The sequence below is a fragment of the Oryctolagus cuniculus genome, chromosome 18, assembly GCF_051225735.1.
Source record: "Oryctolagus cuniculus isolate XC-2025 breed Fujian yellow rabbit chromosome 18, ASM5122573v1, whole genome shotgun sequence".
NCBI classification, from domain to species: domain Eukaryota; kingdom Metazoa; phylum Chordata; class Mammalia; order Lagomorpha; family Leporidae; genus Oryctolagus; species Oryctolagus cuniculus.
Window position 1 is genome coordinate 13,229,380 of NC_142884.1, and position 16,020 is coordinate 13,245,399.

General features: G+C 56.9%; 1 protein-coding gene and 1 long non-coding RNA gene across 4 annotated transcripts; one reads left to right on the plus strand and one right to left on the minus strand.

Moving 5' to 3' along the window:
• Positions 1–1,273: 1,273 nt before the first annotated feature.
• LOC127488738 (uncharacterized) lies at positions 1,274–2,925 on the minus strand. Its single transcript, XR_007916523.3, has 2 exons — positions 2,829–2,925; positions 1,274–2,714 (listed from the first exon to the last, which is right to left on the minus strand). It is a non-coding gene; the product is annotated as an uncharacterized LOC127488738 (long non-coding RNA).
• A 92-nt stretch (positions 2,926–3,017) lies between these two features.
• ZNF112 (zinc finger protein 112) lies at positions 3,018–14,513 on the plus strand. Of its 3 annotated transcripts, none has more exons than XM_002723110.6 (4): positions 3,018–3,164; positions 5,074–5,200; positions 8,756–8,851; positions 11,173–14,513. In XM_002723110.6, exons 2-4 carry the CDS (start codon positions 5,077–5,079, stop codon positions 13,632–13,634), a joined length of 2,682 nt encoding a protein of 893 aa, XP_002723156.4. In that variant the 5' UTR covers positions 3,018–3,164; positions 5,074–5,076; the 3' UTR covers positions 13,635–14,513. The 3 variants fall into 3 exon arrangements, with proteins under 3 accessions (XP_002723156.4, XP_089175230.1, XP_051695054.3); XM_051839094.3 differs by having other exon boundaries at positions 3,028–3,164; positions 3,857–5,200; XM_089319104.1 differs by lacking the exon at positions 8,756–8,851.
• The last annotated feature ends 1,507 nt before the right edge of the window (positions 14,514–16,020 follow it).

The following is a 16,020-nucleotide window of genomic DNA, read 5'->3' on the forward strand; positions in this document are numbered from 1 at the left end:
ATAGGTATAGCAAGCAAGTATATGGAAATATGATTACGAATTATCAAGTAAATGATATGTTGGGGCCAGTGTTGTGGTGTAGTGGGCAAAGGGGCTTTGAGTCCCAGCTGCTCCACTTCCAATCCAGCTCCCTGCTAGTGTGCCTGGGAAAGCAGTGGAGGATGGCTGCCCAAGTGCTTGGGCCTCTGCACCCATGTGAGGTAGACCTGGAAGAAGCTCCTGGCTTCAGCCTGGCCCATTCCTGGCTGTTGGGACCATCTGGGGAGTGAACCAGTCATGGAAAATCACTCTCTCTCTGCCTCTTCCTCTCTCTGTAACTCTGTTTTAAAAAAAAAAAAAACCTTACAAATAAATGACATGTAATCTTAAAAAATTTTACTGGAAATATATGGTGTTCATCCTGGTGTAGAGAAAGGACTACTTTGTATAGTCATTTTTTTTTTTTTGACAGGCAGAGTGGACAGTGAGAGAGAGAGAGACAGAGAGAAAGGTCTTCCTTTGCCGTTGGTTCACCCTCCAATGGCCACCGCGGCTGGCACACCGCGCTGATCCGATGGCAGGAGCCAGGTGCTTCTCCTGGTCTCCCATGGGGTGCAGGGCCCAAGCACTTGGGCCATCCTCCATTGCACTCCCTGGCCACAGCAGAGAGCTGGCCTGGAAGAGGGGCAACCGGGACAGAATCCGGCGCCCCGACCGGGACTAGAACCCCGTGTGCCGGCACCACAAGGCGGAGGATTAGCCTAGTGAGCCGCGGCACCGGCTTGTATAGTCTTGATAGAAGAGCAAATAGGAAACTCTTGGTAAGGAAATTATAAACTCGGTGATATTTAGAGGCATCAATCAGGGTAAGGAGTGGAAACGACAGGGTTGAAAGGGGGTCCGGAAGGGTTTGCTAAATTATATCGAATGCACGATGTGTCTGAGCAGAGCCCTGGAGGAGATGGCAGAGTAGGAAGAGTAGTTTCCTGAAGAAACTTCTTCTTCTTTAAGGTTTACTCGTGTATCTGAAAGAGTTAGAGAGAGAGAGGGAGACAGACCTTCCATCTGCTGGTTCACTCCCCAGATGGACTCAGCAGCCCGGGATGGGCCGGGGCCAATGCCAGGAGCGAGGAGCTTCTAACAGGTCTCCCGTGGGGGTGCAGGGCTTTCCCAGAACATAGCAAGGAGCTGGATGGGAAGTAGAGCAGCCGGGACACAAACTGGCGCCCGTACGGGATGTCCCGCTGTGTTGTGTCAGCACTGGCCCGTTTGTTCCTTTTCATTGTTGGCAGTATTCCCTGTAGCTGTCTGGAGGAGAAACAGCTTGGGAAGGGAAAAATGGACAGAGCACGATGCAAAGTTTTGACGCCAGTCCTGGAAACGGAGGGCTGTATTCTGCCTTTAAAAAGGCTCTGGCTGGCGCGGGGCTTAGCAGAACCAGTTACCTCTGTGAGTGTGGAATGGGGCAAGTAGCTTTTTTTTTTTTTTTTTTTTTTTTAATATTTATTTATTTGAAAGGCAGTTACAGAGAGGCAGAGGTAGAGACAGAGAGAGAGAGTGGTCTTCCATCCACTGGTTCACTCCCCAACTGGCCACAATGGCTGGAGCTGTGCCGATCTGAAGCCAGGAGCCAGGAGCTTCTTCCGGGTCTCCGTGTGGATGCAGGGGCCCAAGGACTTGGGCCATCTTCTACTGCTTTCCCAGGTCATAGCAGAGAGCTGGATGGGAAGTGGAGCAGCTGGGACTCGAACCAGCACCCAGTTGGGATGCCCGCACTGCAGCCGAGGGCTTTACCCACTATGCCACAGCACTGGCCCCGCCTATTGTATCTTTACATTTTCTGTCATTTCTGTCCAAAAGTTTCACCTATTGTCAGACTGATCCTCTTTTAATAATATATAAACTGTAAGATAATTATTGAAAACTCCACAGTGTTGTTAGCATGGTTTTTTCTCAGAATTATCGAGAATTTTCACATAGTGGCTGCTGAACCTTTTTCTTTTACCCCGTGGCGAGAGTACCTGCCCAGAACTTGAGAGGACCCCAGGCGGAGCTTTCGCGTGACCTTGCCCAGCCATTTCCAGCCTCGGATGTGCCGTATTTGTGGCAAACGTTTATTCAGCCTCTAGACCGAGCCTCCCGTTTGCAGGAAGTATTGAGGTTTCAGTACAACATGGACACCATCAGACCAATCCAGAACCCGAGAAAGCCGGCCCGACAGTGGCCTGGCTGCTTCGGCAGGGCACGGCGGGCTGGTGAGAGCCGCAGACAACACCCAGCACGGCTAACCGGTCAGTGTGACGGGCACGGTGCATCCGGGTATTTGGCGCCCAGCAGAGAAGTGGGCACTTCGACTTCCCCTTTCCCTTTCTCCCTGCTGAAGGCTGCTGGGTTGAGCCGTCAGCTTTCCCACTTTCCTCTCTGCAGGACAGAGCCGCATGGACACCGGGGATGCCACAGCAGCTCGGGGATTCCACGCAGGTCGCCGCTCCCCACACTGGGACTCTGTCTCCGGTCAATGCTGTCCCCCCCTCGGCCGCAGGGCCCACATTCACGTTCAGCAGCGAAAGCCACGGAGAGGCGGGCACACCGGCTGCTCCCCTCGGCGCCGGCTCCGGCGTCGCGGCCGCGGTGGCCGACTCTTGGCGTCGGCGTCCATTCACTGGCGGCCCCGGCAGGAATCCCCCCTGGTAGGTAGAGGTGGCGCTAGTCAGAGTTCTAGAAGCATCCGCACCCTAGGAGAATAGAGCCAGAGCCGAGGTGTGCCGTCAGCGCACGTTCGGCTGGGAAAGACGCGGGAATGCCGCCAATTCCTGCGCGCCCTGCCGCACGAAAGCGGAGTTTCGGACCTCGTTTCCAGCGGGAATGTTGAGAAACACAACCCAGGCGCGCAGCATGGTGGCCGGCACTTCCGCCCTAGGCAGGGCTGGGAATTCTGGGAAATGTAGTCCGGGCACCTGGCGCCCTAGGCTCACTTCCGCCACGGGAGCCCAAGGAGGGCTGGGAATTCTGGGAAATGTAGTCCGGGAAGCTGGCGCCCTAGGCTCACTTCCGCCACGGGAGCCCCCAGGCCCGGTGCCCACTGCCGTCGGGAATTCTGGGAAGCGGAGTCCCGGCGGCCGCTGTGGGCAGAGTCACTTCCGCCGCAGGTGTGCGAGGCCGCGGCCTCGGTTGCTCTCAGAAAGGTGAGCCCTGCACTGCCGGGTCTCGGTGTCCGCGCGCCAACGCCGCTCCTTCCTCGTCTTGCTGTGAGCCCGGGGCAGCCCGGCCGGCGACCTGGGGGAAGAGAAGCCGCCCAGGGCGAAGGGCGGGCTCGGGTGCCATTGACTGAGCCCCCGCAGGTGTGGCGCATCCCTGGCCGGGCCGGGGTCCCGCGGGGGTCCCGCGGCGCGGGCGGTGAGGCGCTCCTGGGTTCTGTCTCCCGCCGGCCCGCCCCTGCCCGGCCGCTGGAAGCCGTGCATCCTGGTCTGGTTTGGGCTTGGTTCGGGTTGAAGAAGAGGGGTGCGCCAGCGATGGGCTGGGGTTGCCGTTATAGTTAGTTCCATTTCTCCCAGCCTCCTTGGGGAGTTTTGGGCCTGAGCCATAAAGTATTTAAACACGCAGTGCTGTGACTCGAATCGGGTAGTTTCATTGGGTTGCGTTAGTTCTTAATGTGTTTGCGATCAGGTAGAGAAGCCGTTATTTGCATCTTCGTAGAGGGCCACGAAAGCTGTGAATACGCTTTGACGCCTTGAAAAATGTTTGTAGACATTGCGGTTTTTAAAAATATATTTATTTATTTGAAAAAAGTTATTGGGGCGTGGATATATATATATATATATATATAGAGAGAGAGAGAGAGAGAGAGAGGTCTTCCACCCGCTGTTTCACTCCCCAGATGGCTGCAATGGCCGGGGCTGTGCCAGGCTGAAGCCAGGAGCCAGCAGCTGCCTGCGGGCCTCCCGTGTGGGTCGGCAGGGGCCCGAACACTTGGTCTGTCTTCCGCTGCTTTTCCCGCATGCGTTGGTAGGGAGCTGGGCCAGGCGGTGGAGCAGCCCGGACACCAGTTGGCGCCCGGATGGGACGCCGGCGCCACAGGTGCACCTTGGCCCGCTGCTCCACCGCGCGGCCCCGTCGTCTGCAGCGTGGCTGCATTCTGTCTGAAACACTTACAGTCCATGTTTGGGCTTTAGAAATGATTGCGGATTATAGAGTATATAGAAAGCCTATAAAGAAAAAGCATCCGGATCACAGGACGTGGCAGTGACGTTGTTATTTTTGTTTTCTTTTGTTTATTTTTACCTGAGCTTTAAAGCCGAGGTTTCATTGGTTTTGTTTCTCCTTTGTGTTTTTTTTTTTTTTTTTCCTAAGATTGATTTATTTATTTGAAAGTCCGGGTCTCCCACGTGGGTGCAGGGGCCCAAGGACCTGGGCCATCTTCCACTGCTTTCCCAGGCCACAGCAGAGAGCTGGATCAGAAGTGGAGCAGCCGGGACTAGAACCGGCGCCCATGTGGGATGCCGGCGCCGCAGGCCCTGCCTCACCCACAGTTCCCGCTGAGCTTTTCCCTCTCTCCCTTCCCAGTCCCTTCCCTTCCACAGCTGGCCTGGGGGTTTCCCAGGAGCAGTGGATAAGGGACCCAGCCTGGAGGATGAGCCCTCAAAGAGAAACTGCAGGTTTCCGAGTCTCCCCAGGCGGTGGGGGCGCATTCAGCCCCGCCGGAGCCCTGCCAGGCAGGCGTCCATCACCAGGGAGATCCCGGCGGGCCGCGGCCCCACGGGGAGGAGAGCAGAGCCTTGTCCGGGGTTCCCCAGTGGGCCCCGGCCGCGCCGCTGCCCAGAGCTGTGCCTGTGAGTGTGCGTGAGTGTGTGTGAGTGTGCCTGTGAGTGTGTGTGTGTGTGTGCGTGTGTGAGCCCTCCTGGGGCCAGGGCATCGTGAGTAACAGGGCCGACGTGGTAGTCCAGGAGGCAGGACTCGCTGCAGGGTGCGGAGTGCGGGCAGCAGGTGGCCACTGGAAGAGCGGCCCTGGGGTGGGGGTGGAATTAGCGTCCCGGGAGTGAGCTGGCGGCGGCGGCAGCCGGCTTCCCGCCCTGCGTCTCGTGCTTGCTGTCCTAGGCGATGGTGACCTTCCAGGACGTGGCCGTGGTCTTCAGCGAGGAGGAGCTGCGGCTGCTGGACGCGGCGCAGAGGGCGCTGTACCGGGCTGTGATGCTGGAGAACTTCCGGAACCTGCTGTCCGTGGGTGAGGACGGGCGCCCTTCGCGTCTCCGCGGCAGCCCCGGGGCGGGGTGTGTGTGCTCGCTGTTGGGGGTCGCTCTCTGAGGGTGGGGGCCTGAGAGCCTCGTGATCGTGTGCGGCACAGGGCGGAGGTGGGCGTATTGGGGCCCGCCCCCTTCGCGATTTGTCTCGAAGCAGGTTTAGTAAAGTCACTGCCATTTCCTTACAGCGTTAATAGTTATTAACTTGAGTTTTGGGAGGCATTTTTTTTAAAGATTTATTTTATTTATTTGAAAGGCAGAGTTAGAAGAAGTAGAGAGAGAGAGAGAGAGAGAGAGAGAGATCTTCCATCTGCTGATAAACTCCCCAAATGGCTGCATATAGCCAGGGCAGGGTCAGGCAGGAGCCAGGAGCTTCCTCTGGGTCTCCCACGTGGGTGCAGGGGCCCAAGCACTTGGGCCATCCTCCACTGCTTTCCCAGGCACGTCAACAGGAAGTTGGATTGGAAGTGGAGCAGCTGAGACTCGAACCGACGCCCAGTGCTGGCGCTGCAGATGGCAGCTTTACCCATTAAGCCACAGCGCTGGCCCCTTGTTTTGTTGCTTTAACAGTGTCTTTGTAAGTAACGTGAAACTCACAGAAAGCTGCAGAAGTAAAAGAACTTATAGACTTGGCCATGTGGATGAAGATGTGTCTTTAGGAAGATGTTTTTCCAACCACTGCAGGGTCATTTGCATAAGCCAGGCCCTTTCTTTCTGACAGTCTCCGGAGGCATTGCCAGCCAGGCGGGCTCACCTGGGCCTTGGCGTCCAGAGCTTTGACTGAGACTCAGCGGTGCAGGGTGGGTGACACCTGTGTGGCTGACCGGACATGCCGGCCCCTCTAGAGGGGGAGGCGATAACACGAGGCCCCAGGCCCCCACCGGAAATCCCGTCGTTCAGTGTCTGCCCTGGACTGAGGCCTTGGGGGGAACAAGGAGCCCTCCTGTCCGAGCCGGGCTTAGGATCACCTCCCAGGAGCCGAGGCGAAGGCCAGAGCTGCCTTTGCGTGTGGTTAGTCTGTTTTGTGGAAACGCGAATGTTCTCTCTCTCTCTCTCTCTTTTTTTTTTTTTTTTTTGACAGGCAGTGTGGTCAGTGAGAGAGAGAGACAGAGAGAAAGGTCTTCCTTTGCCGTTGGTTCACCCTCCAATGGCCGCCGCGGCCGGCACACCGCGCTGATCCGATGGCAGGAGCCAGGTGCTTCTCCTGGTCTCCCATGGGGTGCAGGGCCCAAGCACTTGGGCCATCCTCCACTGCACTCCCTGGCCACAGCAGAGAGCTGGACAGGAAGAGGGGCAACCGGGACAGAATCCGGCGCCCCGACCGGGACTAGAACCCGGTGTGCCGGCGCGGCAAGGCGGAGGATTAGCCTAGTGAGCCGCGGCGCTGGCCGCGAATGTTCTCTTAGATACCCCTGGTACAGGTAACAATACTTCTGTCTGATCCATGAGTTGCGCTCTAATTTTATCCATAAAGCCAATTGCGAGGCACTCAGAAAGTCCAGCGAAGGTGTGCGTTATCTTTAAATTCCATTTCCATGAACTTTTTGAAATCTGTTTATACGTTCCTTAAAGCACATTTTCTCACTTGAGAACACCCTGTAGCCTGGAGTCTAGGCCAGTTGTCCTGTCTCTTTAGCCTCCCTTAATCTGGAACATTTCCATAGCATTTGTCTTTTATAGCAGTGACGTGTTCTGAATACTAGTACCCTTTCCTCTATTTAAAAATTTTTAAATTTATTTTCCTTATTTGAAAGGCAGAGAGAGGGGCCAGGATTGTGGTTAAGCCACCGCCTGCGATGCCAGCATCCCATGTGGGTGCTGGATCGAGACCTGGCTGCTCCACTTCCGATCCAGCTCCCTGCTAATGCACCTGGGAAAACAGTGGAACATGGTCCAACTCCTTGGGCCCCTGTACTCACGTGGGAGACCCTGAAGAAGCTCCTGGCTCCCGGCTTCAGCCTGGCCCAGTCATGGCTTATTGCGGCCATCTGGGGGGTGAGCCAGTGGATGGAAGATTTCTCTCCTTGTATCTCCTTCTCTCTGTCTAACTCTGCCTTTCAAATAAATAAAATCTTAAAACAAAAAAATGCAGAGAGAGAGGTCTTCCTTCTTCTGGTTAACTCGTCTAATGTCCGCAGCAGCCACAGTGCCAGGCTGAAGCCAGGAGCTGGAAACCGAGGGTCTCTCCCGTTGGTAGCCAGGACCCCAGTACTTGAGCCATCACCCACTGCCTCCCAGGGTGCGTGTTAGCAGGAAGCTGGAATCGGGAGTGGAGCCAGGACTTGAACCCAGGCCCTCAGAAATGGGGTTTAGGGGTCTCAGGCTGCATCCTAACTTTTATGCACCCCCCCAATTTTAATTGGGTTCCTAATGTTTCTCCGTAATTAGAACCGCGCAGCCATTCAGATGGGCACTTCAGAGGTGCAGTGCATCCCTTGAGGGTGCTGTGTCTGGACACACGGGGTGGCCGTTGCTGCTTCCCAGGCCACGTGAATTTTGATCACCCAGTCAAGAGGCCCAGTTTCTCTTCTGTGTCATTACTGCGTCTCCCTCCTGCAGCGGCCGGGGCATCCCAAGTGTCCCCCTGTAGATCCAGTATCCAAGGATGAGCCAGCTGCCGGGGTCTCTTCCGGGTAGTTACAAAATGATGGGTTTTGGAGCTAGCGCCTCCTTCCTGTTTAGCCGTCAGTGTTTGGCATTTTGTGGTAAGAGGGACTTGTGGATTCTCTTTTAAATAAACTGGGTAGGATTTATTGCTGCAATTATTTCGGTGTTAAAGTCGTCCCAGTTTGGCTCCTTCGAGCCGGCCCCTGTGCCCTCGTGCCTCGTGGTGTGCCCCCAACATTCTGAGCGCGCCCTTCCTTTGCGGCCCGGCCCGTGTGCTGCGCCTTCGCCCAGCCCTGGCCTCAGCCATTTGTCTTCTTGGGGGGTCGTGTCTTCACGGTGAAGTCTGGCTGCTGGGCGTGGGCGTGGCCAGGGTGGCGGCTTTGCTCGTTGGTCTCGGGGAGTGGAGCTGGCCGTGTGGGGGTGTGCGTGTGTGTGCATATGCAAATGCGCATGCATATGAATGTGTGTGCACCTGAAGAAATGATCAGCTTCATGGAAAATGAAGTCTTAATTAAAGCTGTCCTGAAATTCCATTTCTCACCCACGAGACTGGCAGAGAATTCAAAAGCTGGACGAGGCCGTGAGGAATAACGCACTCTCGGTCGCCGCAGCTAAGAGTGCGAAATGACGGCACCGCTCGGGGGCGGGGTCTGACCATGGCTCAGAGAACTCCTCCGCCGTGTCCGTCTCCAGCCTGCCCCCTACAGGCAGCCGTGTGCAGGAGCGTGGACGGTGCCCTGCGGCCTGCTCGCGTGGGGGAGCGGGAGGAGAGGCCCGAGTGTGTGTGCAGAGCTGCTGGTGCTGCGAGGAGAAATCGTGAAGGCGGGGGAGGGGAGGGCTGGGAGGGGGGTGTCTGTGTCTGGTTACGACGGATTGCTCCGAAGCTTGCATGTCGCCAAACTGCAAACCCTTCGCCCTCACCTTTTGCCCAGCGCGCCAGCCCTTCAAACCCGACCTGATAGCCCAGCTGGAGCGGGAGGAGACGGTCTTGCTGGTGGCGACAGGAGCCCAGCGCGACGGGCGCTCAGGTGGGTAACCAAGGCTGACCCTGGGCAGAAAAAAAGAGAATTTTGAAAGAAATCCGTTCACTTTTGTAAGTTTTCGGCTCCATCTCGGTGGAGATGGAGGGTCGCGCCGGGTCTGGCACCCTCGGGAGAGCAGGAGTGAACACACTGCTCCAAGGAGGAGGCCGGAAGCGGCGCCTCTCGGCCTCCGAGAGTGGGGGGCAGTCCAGGCGAGCGTCCAGCTCCGTGGTTCTGCTTCTGTGGCCCCCTTTAGGCTGCCTTCTCTGAGGGGCGGAGCCGCTGCGTGCTGCCCGTTCAGCCCCGTGGAAGCAGGCGCCCCAGGGAGCGCGTGAGTAGCTGTCCTCCAGCCTCTGCTGGGCATTAATGCCCAGGCGACAGGGGGCCAGTGTTGTGGCGCAGCAAGGTCTGAGCCACCACTGGGGGTGCCGGCCTGCTCGGCTTCCGACCCAGCTCCCCACTGCTGCACGCGGGAGAACAGCAAATGACGGCCCAGTGTTTGGTCCCTACCACCCACGTGGGAGACCCCGGTGGAGCTCCTGGCTCCCTGCGTCAGCCCACCCAGCCCTGGCTGGTGTGGCCACTGGGGAGTGAACTAGCAGAGGGAAGGCTTCTCTCTCACTCGCTCACTTTGCCTTTTAAACAGATCTTTTAAAAAAAGAATAATTGGGAGACAGGCCAGTTTATGAAGATCTGCCCGTCTTGAAGTCTTCTGGCAGCCCCAGTTCCCTGCACGCGGCCGGAATGTCCCCATGCAGTGATGGAAGCCAGAGCCGGGGTTCCGGGAGCTTTGTTCGTGGGCCATGAGCCGCTTCGCACGTCTGCAGCTGCCATGAGACTTGACGTGGTCACCCCCTCGGCTCTATTGCTGAGATCCTTGGAGTTAAATCTGTCCAAGCGTCTCCCACGTGCACCGCGGCCCGCAGAGACGTGAAATAGCTTTAGAAACGAGTCAAGGCTCGTGCAGCGCGTGCACACAGGGGTGCTTTCCGTTCTCGTGAAAAGAGGCCGCCCTTGAGAGCGGCCGGCAGGTGTCGCACGTGCAGGTTAGAGGTCTGCGTTTACCCCAGCGCAGCGTTCACCCCGCAGGCTTACGATGCAGCCATGACCGAGCCCGGTGCTAGAGAGCAGGGGTGTGTGTGCGTGTGTGTATGTGCGTGAGTGTGTGTATGTGTGTGTGTATGTGTGTGTGTGCGTGCACGTGTGTGTGCGTGTGTGTGCATGTGTGTATGTGCGTGATGTGCGTGTATGCATGCACATGTGTGTGTGTGCGTGCATGAGTGTGCGTGTGTAACATTAGGACAGAAGCCCGTGTGTGTGCGTGCATGTGTGTGTGTGTGTGTATGTCCGTGTATGTGTGTGTGTGCGTGAGTGTGCTTGTGTGTGCGTGTGTAACATTAGGACAGAAGCCCGTGTGTGTGCGTGCATGTGTGTGTGTGTGTATGTCCGTGTATGTGTGTGCGTGCGTGAGTGTGCGTGTGTAACATTAGGACAGAAGCCCGTGTGTGTGCGTGCATGTGTGTGTGTGTGTGTATGTCCGTGTATGTGTGTGTGTGCGTGAGTGTGCGTGCGTGAGTGTGCGTGTGTAACATTAGGACAGAAGCCCGTGTGTGTGCGTGCATGTGTGTGTGTGTGTATGTCCGTGTATGTGTGTGTGTGCGTGAGTGTGCGTGCGTGAGTGTGCGTGTGTAACATTAGGACAGAAGCCCGTGTGTGTGAGTGTGTGTGCATGTGTGTATGTGTGTGTGTATGTGCATGTATGTGTGAGTGTGTGTGAGTGTGCGTGTGTAACATTAGGACAGAAGCCCGTGTGTGTGCGTGCATGTGTGTGTGTGTGTGTATGTCCGTGTATGTGTGTGTGTGCGCGTGTGTAACATTAGGACAGAAGCCCGTGTGTGTGAGTGTGTGTGCATGTGTGTGTGTGTGTGTATGTCCGTGTATGTGTGTGTGTGCGTGTGTGTGTGTGTGTAACATTAGGACAGAAGCCCGTGCCCACTGCAGCCGTGATCTTTGTGAAGTGAGGGCTCCCATTTGCCTTTCCCCCGGGGGGCTGCAGTGGCCCAGTGAGAAAGCCCTGAGAAACCGTGTGAACGGCCCCTTCCTTGTCCAGGCTGAGTGAGGCGCACTTGCACGGGCGGCCTTCCTTAGGAGGCGCCTGCGAAAGCTGGTGGGGCCGAAGCGAGGGATTCTGTCGGGATCCTTAGAACCAGTGCCACGATGCTTCCCCTGTGGGCCCGCGGCGCGCGCCGTGATCTAGGTGTAAAGTCGGAAATGGCCGAGTCGGGCAGTCACTGGGGCTCGTTTCTGAATCCTTCTCATCCTTACAGGAGGCGCGGAGCAGCGAACGCTGGGTCGGACCCAAGAGCTGGGACTTAGCTCTCTCCCTCCCACGGGGCTCTCCCGCCAGACCTGGCGAGCGGCTGCGGGCGACTTACCCAAGTGCCTGGAGTCCGTGGAAAGTTTTCAAGGGAAGAATTCCCAGTCCCAGGAACAAAGTGACTGCGTCCGCCGGGCCTGGGCGGGAGCACCGATCCAGATCTCTGAAGATGGGAGCTACGTATTGACTCACACAGGGCCTGGTTCCTGCGGTACCAAAAATCAAGGGTTTTTACCTTCACAGTCCCAGCATCCGTGGAGGGAAATAGGTCTGGCAGGGTCACACGACCACGGGTGTAAGTGTCAGCGGATTCCCACGAAGAAGAATTTGGGCGAGTGTCCCAGCGCCCCTTGGACGCCGCATCACAGTGATCGTCTGGGCGCGTGCAGAAATGGGGAAAGCCACGGGTGCCGTGACCGTGGAGGAGACATCCTGATGGCATCGCTACTGGACCGGGGCTCAGGTCGCACAGGACAGAAGCCCTGCGTGTGCACGGAGCGTGCGCAAGGCCTCGGTGAGAACGGGGGCTCTGCAGCTCAGCCGCAGCCCCACACGTGCAGGTCGTGTGGGGAGGACTGCAGGTGTCGCTCCGTTCCCGCTCACCCACGCATTCAGAGGGGAGACGAGGGGGGTGGGGAGAGTCCCTGTCTGCCACCTCCACGGAGCACGTGTCCCGAGGACAAGTCCTGCAGGCGTGCTGAGTGTGGAGGCGGCCTCGGTCAGGACCCCTCTCGGAGTGCTTGGCCATGTCTCCACGCGGGAGGCGCATCCTGTAGGTGCCGCGTGTCTGAGAAGGCCTGCGGCCACGACTTCTGCAGCAGTAGTGTTTTTAGGGTCCCCACGGCAGAGGGACCCCACGAACATGAGGAGAGCGGGAGCATGTTTAGTCAGAGGTCACATCCTCGCGTCCATCAGCAAATTGACAGTGAAGCGAAGGCGTCCCCAGCTGTGGAGTGTGGACGGGGTTGCTCGCGTGGCTCAGACGTTTGTGTGCAGCGTCTCGGGCACGTGGGGGCGGATCCCTGTCGCCCCGAGGAGCGTGGCGCAGACGTGGGGCTGGCCTCGCCCTTGCAGGGTCTTCAGGTGGCCTGCCCTAGGGACCCGCTGTGCCCGTACTGTGTGTGCAGTTGCAGCCTCGGCTGGAATTCCTATTCGCAAGGCCGTGAGAAAGGTCCCACTGGAGTGACGCCTTCCAAGGAGTGTGGCAATGGCTTCCGCTGGCGTGCAGAGCCCGGAGATCGGCCGGGAGTGCACGCCGGCCAGAAGCCCTACAGCTGCTCGGCGTGTGGCAAAGGCTTCAGCCACCGGTCTGTGCTGAGCGTCCATCAGAGAGTGCACACCGGGGAGAAGCCGTACAAGTGTGCCGCGTGTGCGAAGGAGTTCAGCCGGAGCTCGTACCTGCAGGCGCATCAGAGGGTGCACACCGGGGAGAAGCCCTACAAATGCGGGGAGTGCGGGAAGGGCTTCAGCCGGAACGCCTACCTGCAGGGCCACCGGCGCGTGCACACCGGGGAGAAGCCGTACACGTGCGCCGAGTGCGGCAAGCGCTTCAGCCGCAGTTCGCACCTGCAGGGCCACCAGCGCGTGCACACCGGGGAGAAGCCGTTCACGTGCGCCCAGTGCGGCAAGGGCTTCAGCTGGAGCTTCAACCTGCAGATCCACCAGCGCGTGCACACGGGGGAGAGGCCCCACAAGTGCGGGGAGTGCGGCAAGGCCTTCAGCAAGGCCGCCACGCTGCTGGCCCACCGGCGCGTGCACACCGGGGAGAAGCCGTTCCCCTGTGCCGAGTGTGGCAAGCGCTTCAGCCAGAGGTCCTACCTGCAGTGCCACCAGAGCGTGCACTCCGGGGAGAGGCCCCACGTCTGCGACGTGTGCGGGAAGGGCTTCAGCCAGCGAGCGTACCTGCAGGGGCACCGGCGCGTGCACACGCGGGTGAAGCCCTACACCTGCGGGCTGTGTGGGAAGGGCTTCAGTCAGAGCGCCCGGCTCGAGGCGCACCGCAGGGGCCACGCCACGGGGAAGCCCTACAGGTGTGCCGTGTGCACCAAGGGCTTCAGCGAGAGCGCGCGCCTGCAGGCGCACCAGAGGGTGCACGCGGAAGGGCGGCCCTACAAGTGCGAGCAGTGTGGCAAGGGCTTCAGCGGCTACTCGAGTCTGCAGGCCCACCACAGGGTGCACACCGGGGAGAAGCCCTACACGTGCGAGGCGTGCGGCAAGGGCTTCAGCCAGAGGTCCAACCTGCAGGCGCACCGGCGCGTGCACACCGGGGAGAGGCCGTACACGTGCGACGCCTGCGGCAGGGGCTTCCGTTGGAGCTCGGGGCTTCTGATCCATCAGCGGGTCCACAGTGGCGAGAAACTCTACGTCGGCGAAGCGCGCGGCCGGGGCCTGCCTCCCGCCGCGGGGCTGTAAAACGCTGTCCGCTTGCAGCCCTCGACTGGGGGACGGCGGCTCCTGTAGGAGAAAGATTTTTTTTTTTTTTTGGTAATGAAAACGTGATGTTTTCTTTCCCGCTTCAGCACTCAGGAGGGGCAGGCCACCGGCCGCGGAGCCCTGTGGCGGGGCCGTGAGGAATCCTGCCGGCGCCCTAACTCGAGTCACCGCGCGGGAGCCAGGGCCTACAGATCGCAGCTCTGGTCAGGGGTTTGACAGCAGGACGGCCCACGGGCCCACGCCCACGCCCACAGAACGTGAGCCGGATGAGGGGAGGGCTTCCAGTCCCCGCTGGGCTGCAAAACCATGACGTTCCGTAACTCCGTGCAGACCAGTATCTGCTAAATGAATAAAAAAGCATAAAATACATGTGACATGTTTGAAAGTTTTCTGAAGCTCGCTTAAAACTTACTCAAACTTAATTTGGAGGAGAGCTGTAAGTTCTTAACGTGACTTCAGATACATAAGCATCATTCGAAAGGTAGACATAAAAAATAAGCGCGTCTGAAATCACGGGGGTTTGGTTACGGCCTGGTCAGAGTTGGTTCCCGGCCTCGGGTAGGGGTGTGCAGGCTCGCTCCCCACCTGCCTCTTTCTGTCCGGTATACCATCTAGCCGTTTCAGTTTAGCTTTGTGTACATGTGTGCGTACACGTGTGGGCACTTGAAATGACAGTGGAAACGGATCATGTTTCTGGGTAACTTTGCAAAAATGGAGCACTGCACTTTGCAGCATTGAATGTCTTGCTCCTGCTCTGTGTGTTAAGGCAGAGTTTTGCGGTAACGTTTGGAAAGCGTCGGACACGATTCATGACAACAAATACTTCGAAATAAACATTGAAGTGATAATATTGGATCATTTTCGTCTCCGTTTGATTGACTGACGCCTAAGGATTGTAGTCTGTTCAGTGCAAACCTCGCGCGGCAGGGTCTGTGACAAGTTTGAAGCACTTTACTTTTGTTTGCTTCTCCCACGCACACCAAAAGAGGAACCATTTGGAATTTTTCTAAGCATTTTATGAGATATTTTGAGTATGAAGAGGGTTGCTGTGTACTTGCCAGTCTCTGTCTTAAAGGCAATACATTTTGCTGATGACTGAAAACTACAGGCTTACTGTCTGATAGCCATCGAACTCTCCCTGCGGTTCCGCGTGCGGAGCAGGGCGTGGGTTGTGCGTAGCCGCCTGGACATCGCGGCGCACTTTGTGATTAAGCAGTTTCAGAGGATTGTGCAGTTATGGTCACTTTTTAAAACTTGGAATAAATGCCCATCCAAAGGAGTTTGGATGTTTCTCTGTTCCTGTATTGTGGAGCTACAGGAAGTGTGAAACAGGTCGAAAATAACAGGACAGAACCAGGGACATTGTGCAGTGGGAATGAGGGTTGTGTCTGCGTAGTATTTCCTTCATCAGTCCGTACTCGCGGTCAAATACAGGATCGTGGAGAACGGGGAAAGCCTGCTCGTTTTCTGTACAGCCGTGTTCTCTAGCGAGCAGAATTGCGGCTGGGTTTTTTTGTACTTCATTTAACATTTTATAATGAACACTTACCAGTTTTGCCAGAGCAATGAACAGGTAGTCAGGTATTACCCCCTTCACTTAAGAACTCAGGATAATGATGGCTTCGTTTCATTAGAAGACATTTTGGCCAACATGACAGACTAAGAGCCCTGAAGCTAATTGTCAAGACCGTTTTCAAATGGGGTTCTTCTTCTTCTTTTTTTTTTTTTGAGTCCTCAGGCTTTCTCGTGTCTGCAGGTCTGGACACAGGTCCTTCACTGCAGATGTTGACGCCCGTCTGGAGCGCCCCTGCCTTCTCAGCTCTGTCTTTGGAAGGGCAGCCGTGTTAATTCTGGTCAAGTCCAGTTTGTCACTTTCTTTCAGTTGGGGAGACTAAGAACACTGTTTCTCTTCTAGAAGTGTTACTGTTTTGGATTTACACTCTGGTCCAAGAACGATTTTAATATTTTATACGGCACCGGCACCGTGTGCAGGCTGAGAGTCAGTCTTTTGCATGTGGGTGTTAAATCATTCTTGCATATTTTGTTGAAAGGCTGTTCCTACTGGGTTGCCTTGGCTCTTTTCTCAAAAACCAGCTGCCTGTGCGTGTGTGTTTCTATTCCTGCACTCTTGATCACGTCTCACTGTTCTCAGTGTTATCCTCTCACTGTGCTAACTAAAGCACTTTTCAGTCTTGAGATGGGATAGTGTGTCTTCTGACACTGTTCTTAATTTGGCTCTTTCTAAGGCTGCTTTAGTTCTTTGATGGTCTGCAGTGAATCAACCAGACAGCAAGACTTGATAATAAAATCCTGGAGGCGAGAGGTCTAAGCTGCGGATAAAAGGTGTCCCCCAACCCCCAGGTTC

Excerpts from the sequence above, each read along its gene's own strand:
- ZNF112 (XM_002723110.6), top strand. The coding sequence starts at position 5,077 with ATGGTGACCTTCCAGGACGTGGCCGTGGTCTTCAGCGAGGAGGAGCTG. Across the intron at positions 5,201-8,755 it reads CCGGAACCTGCTGTCCGTGG|CGCGCCAGCCCTTCAAACCC; the intron begins GTGAGGACGGGC and ends CCTTTTGCCCAG. Across the intron at positions 8,852-11,172 it reads CCAGCGCGACGGGCGCTCAG|GAGGCGCGGAGCAGCGAACG; the intron begins GTGGGTAACCAA and ends TCATCCTTACAG.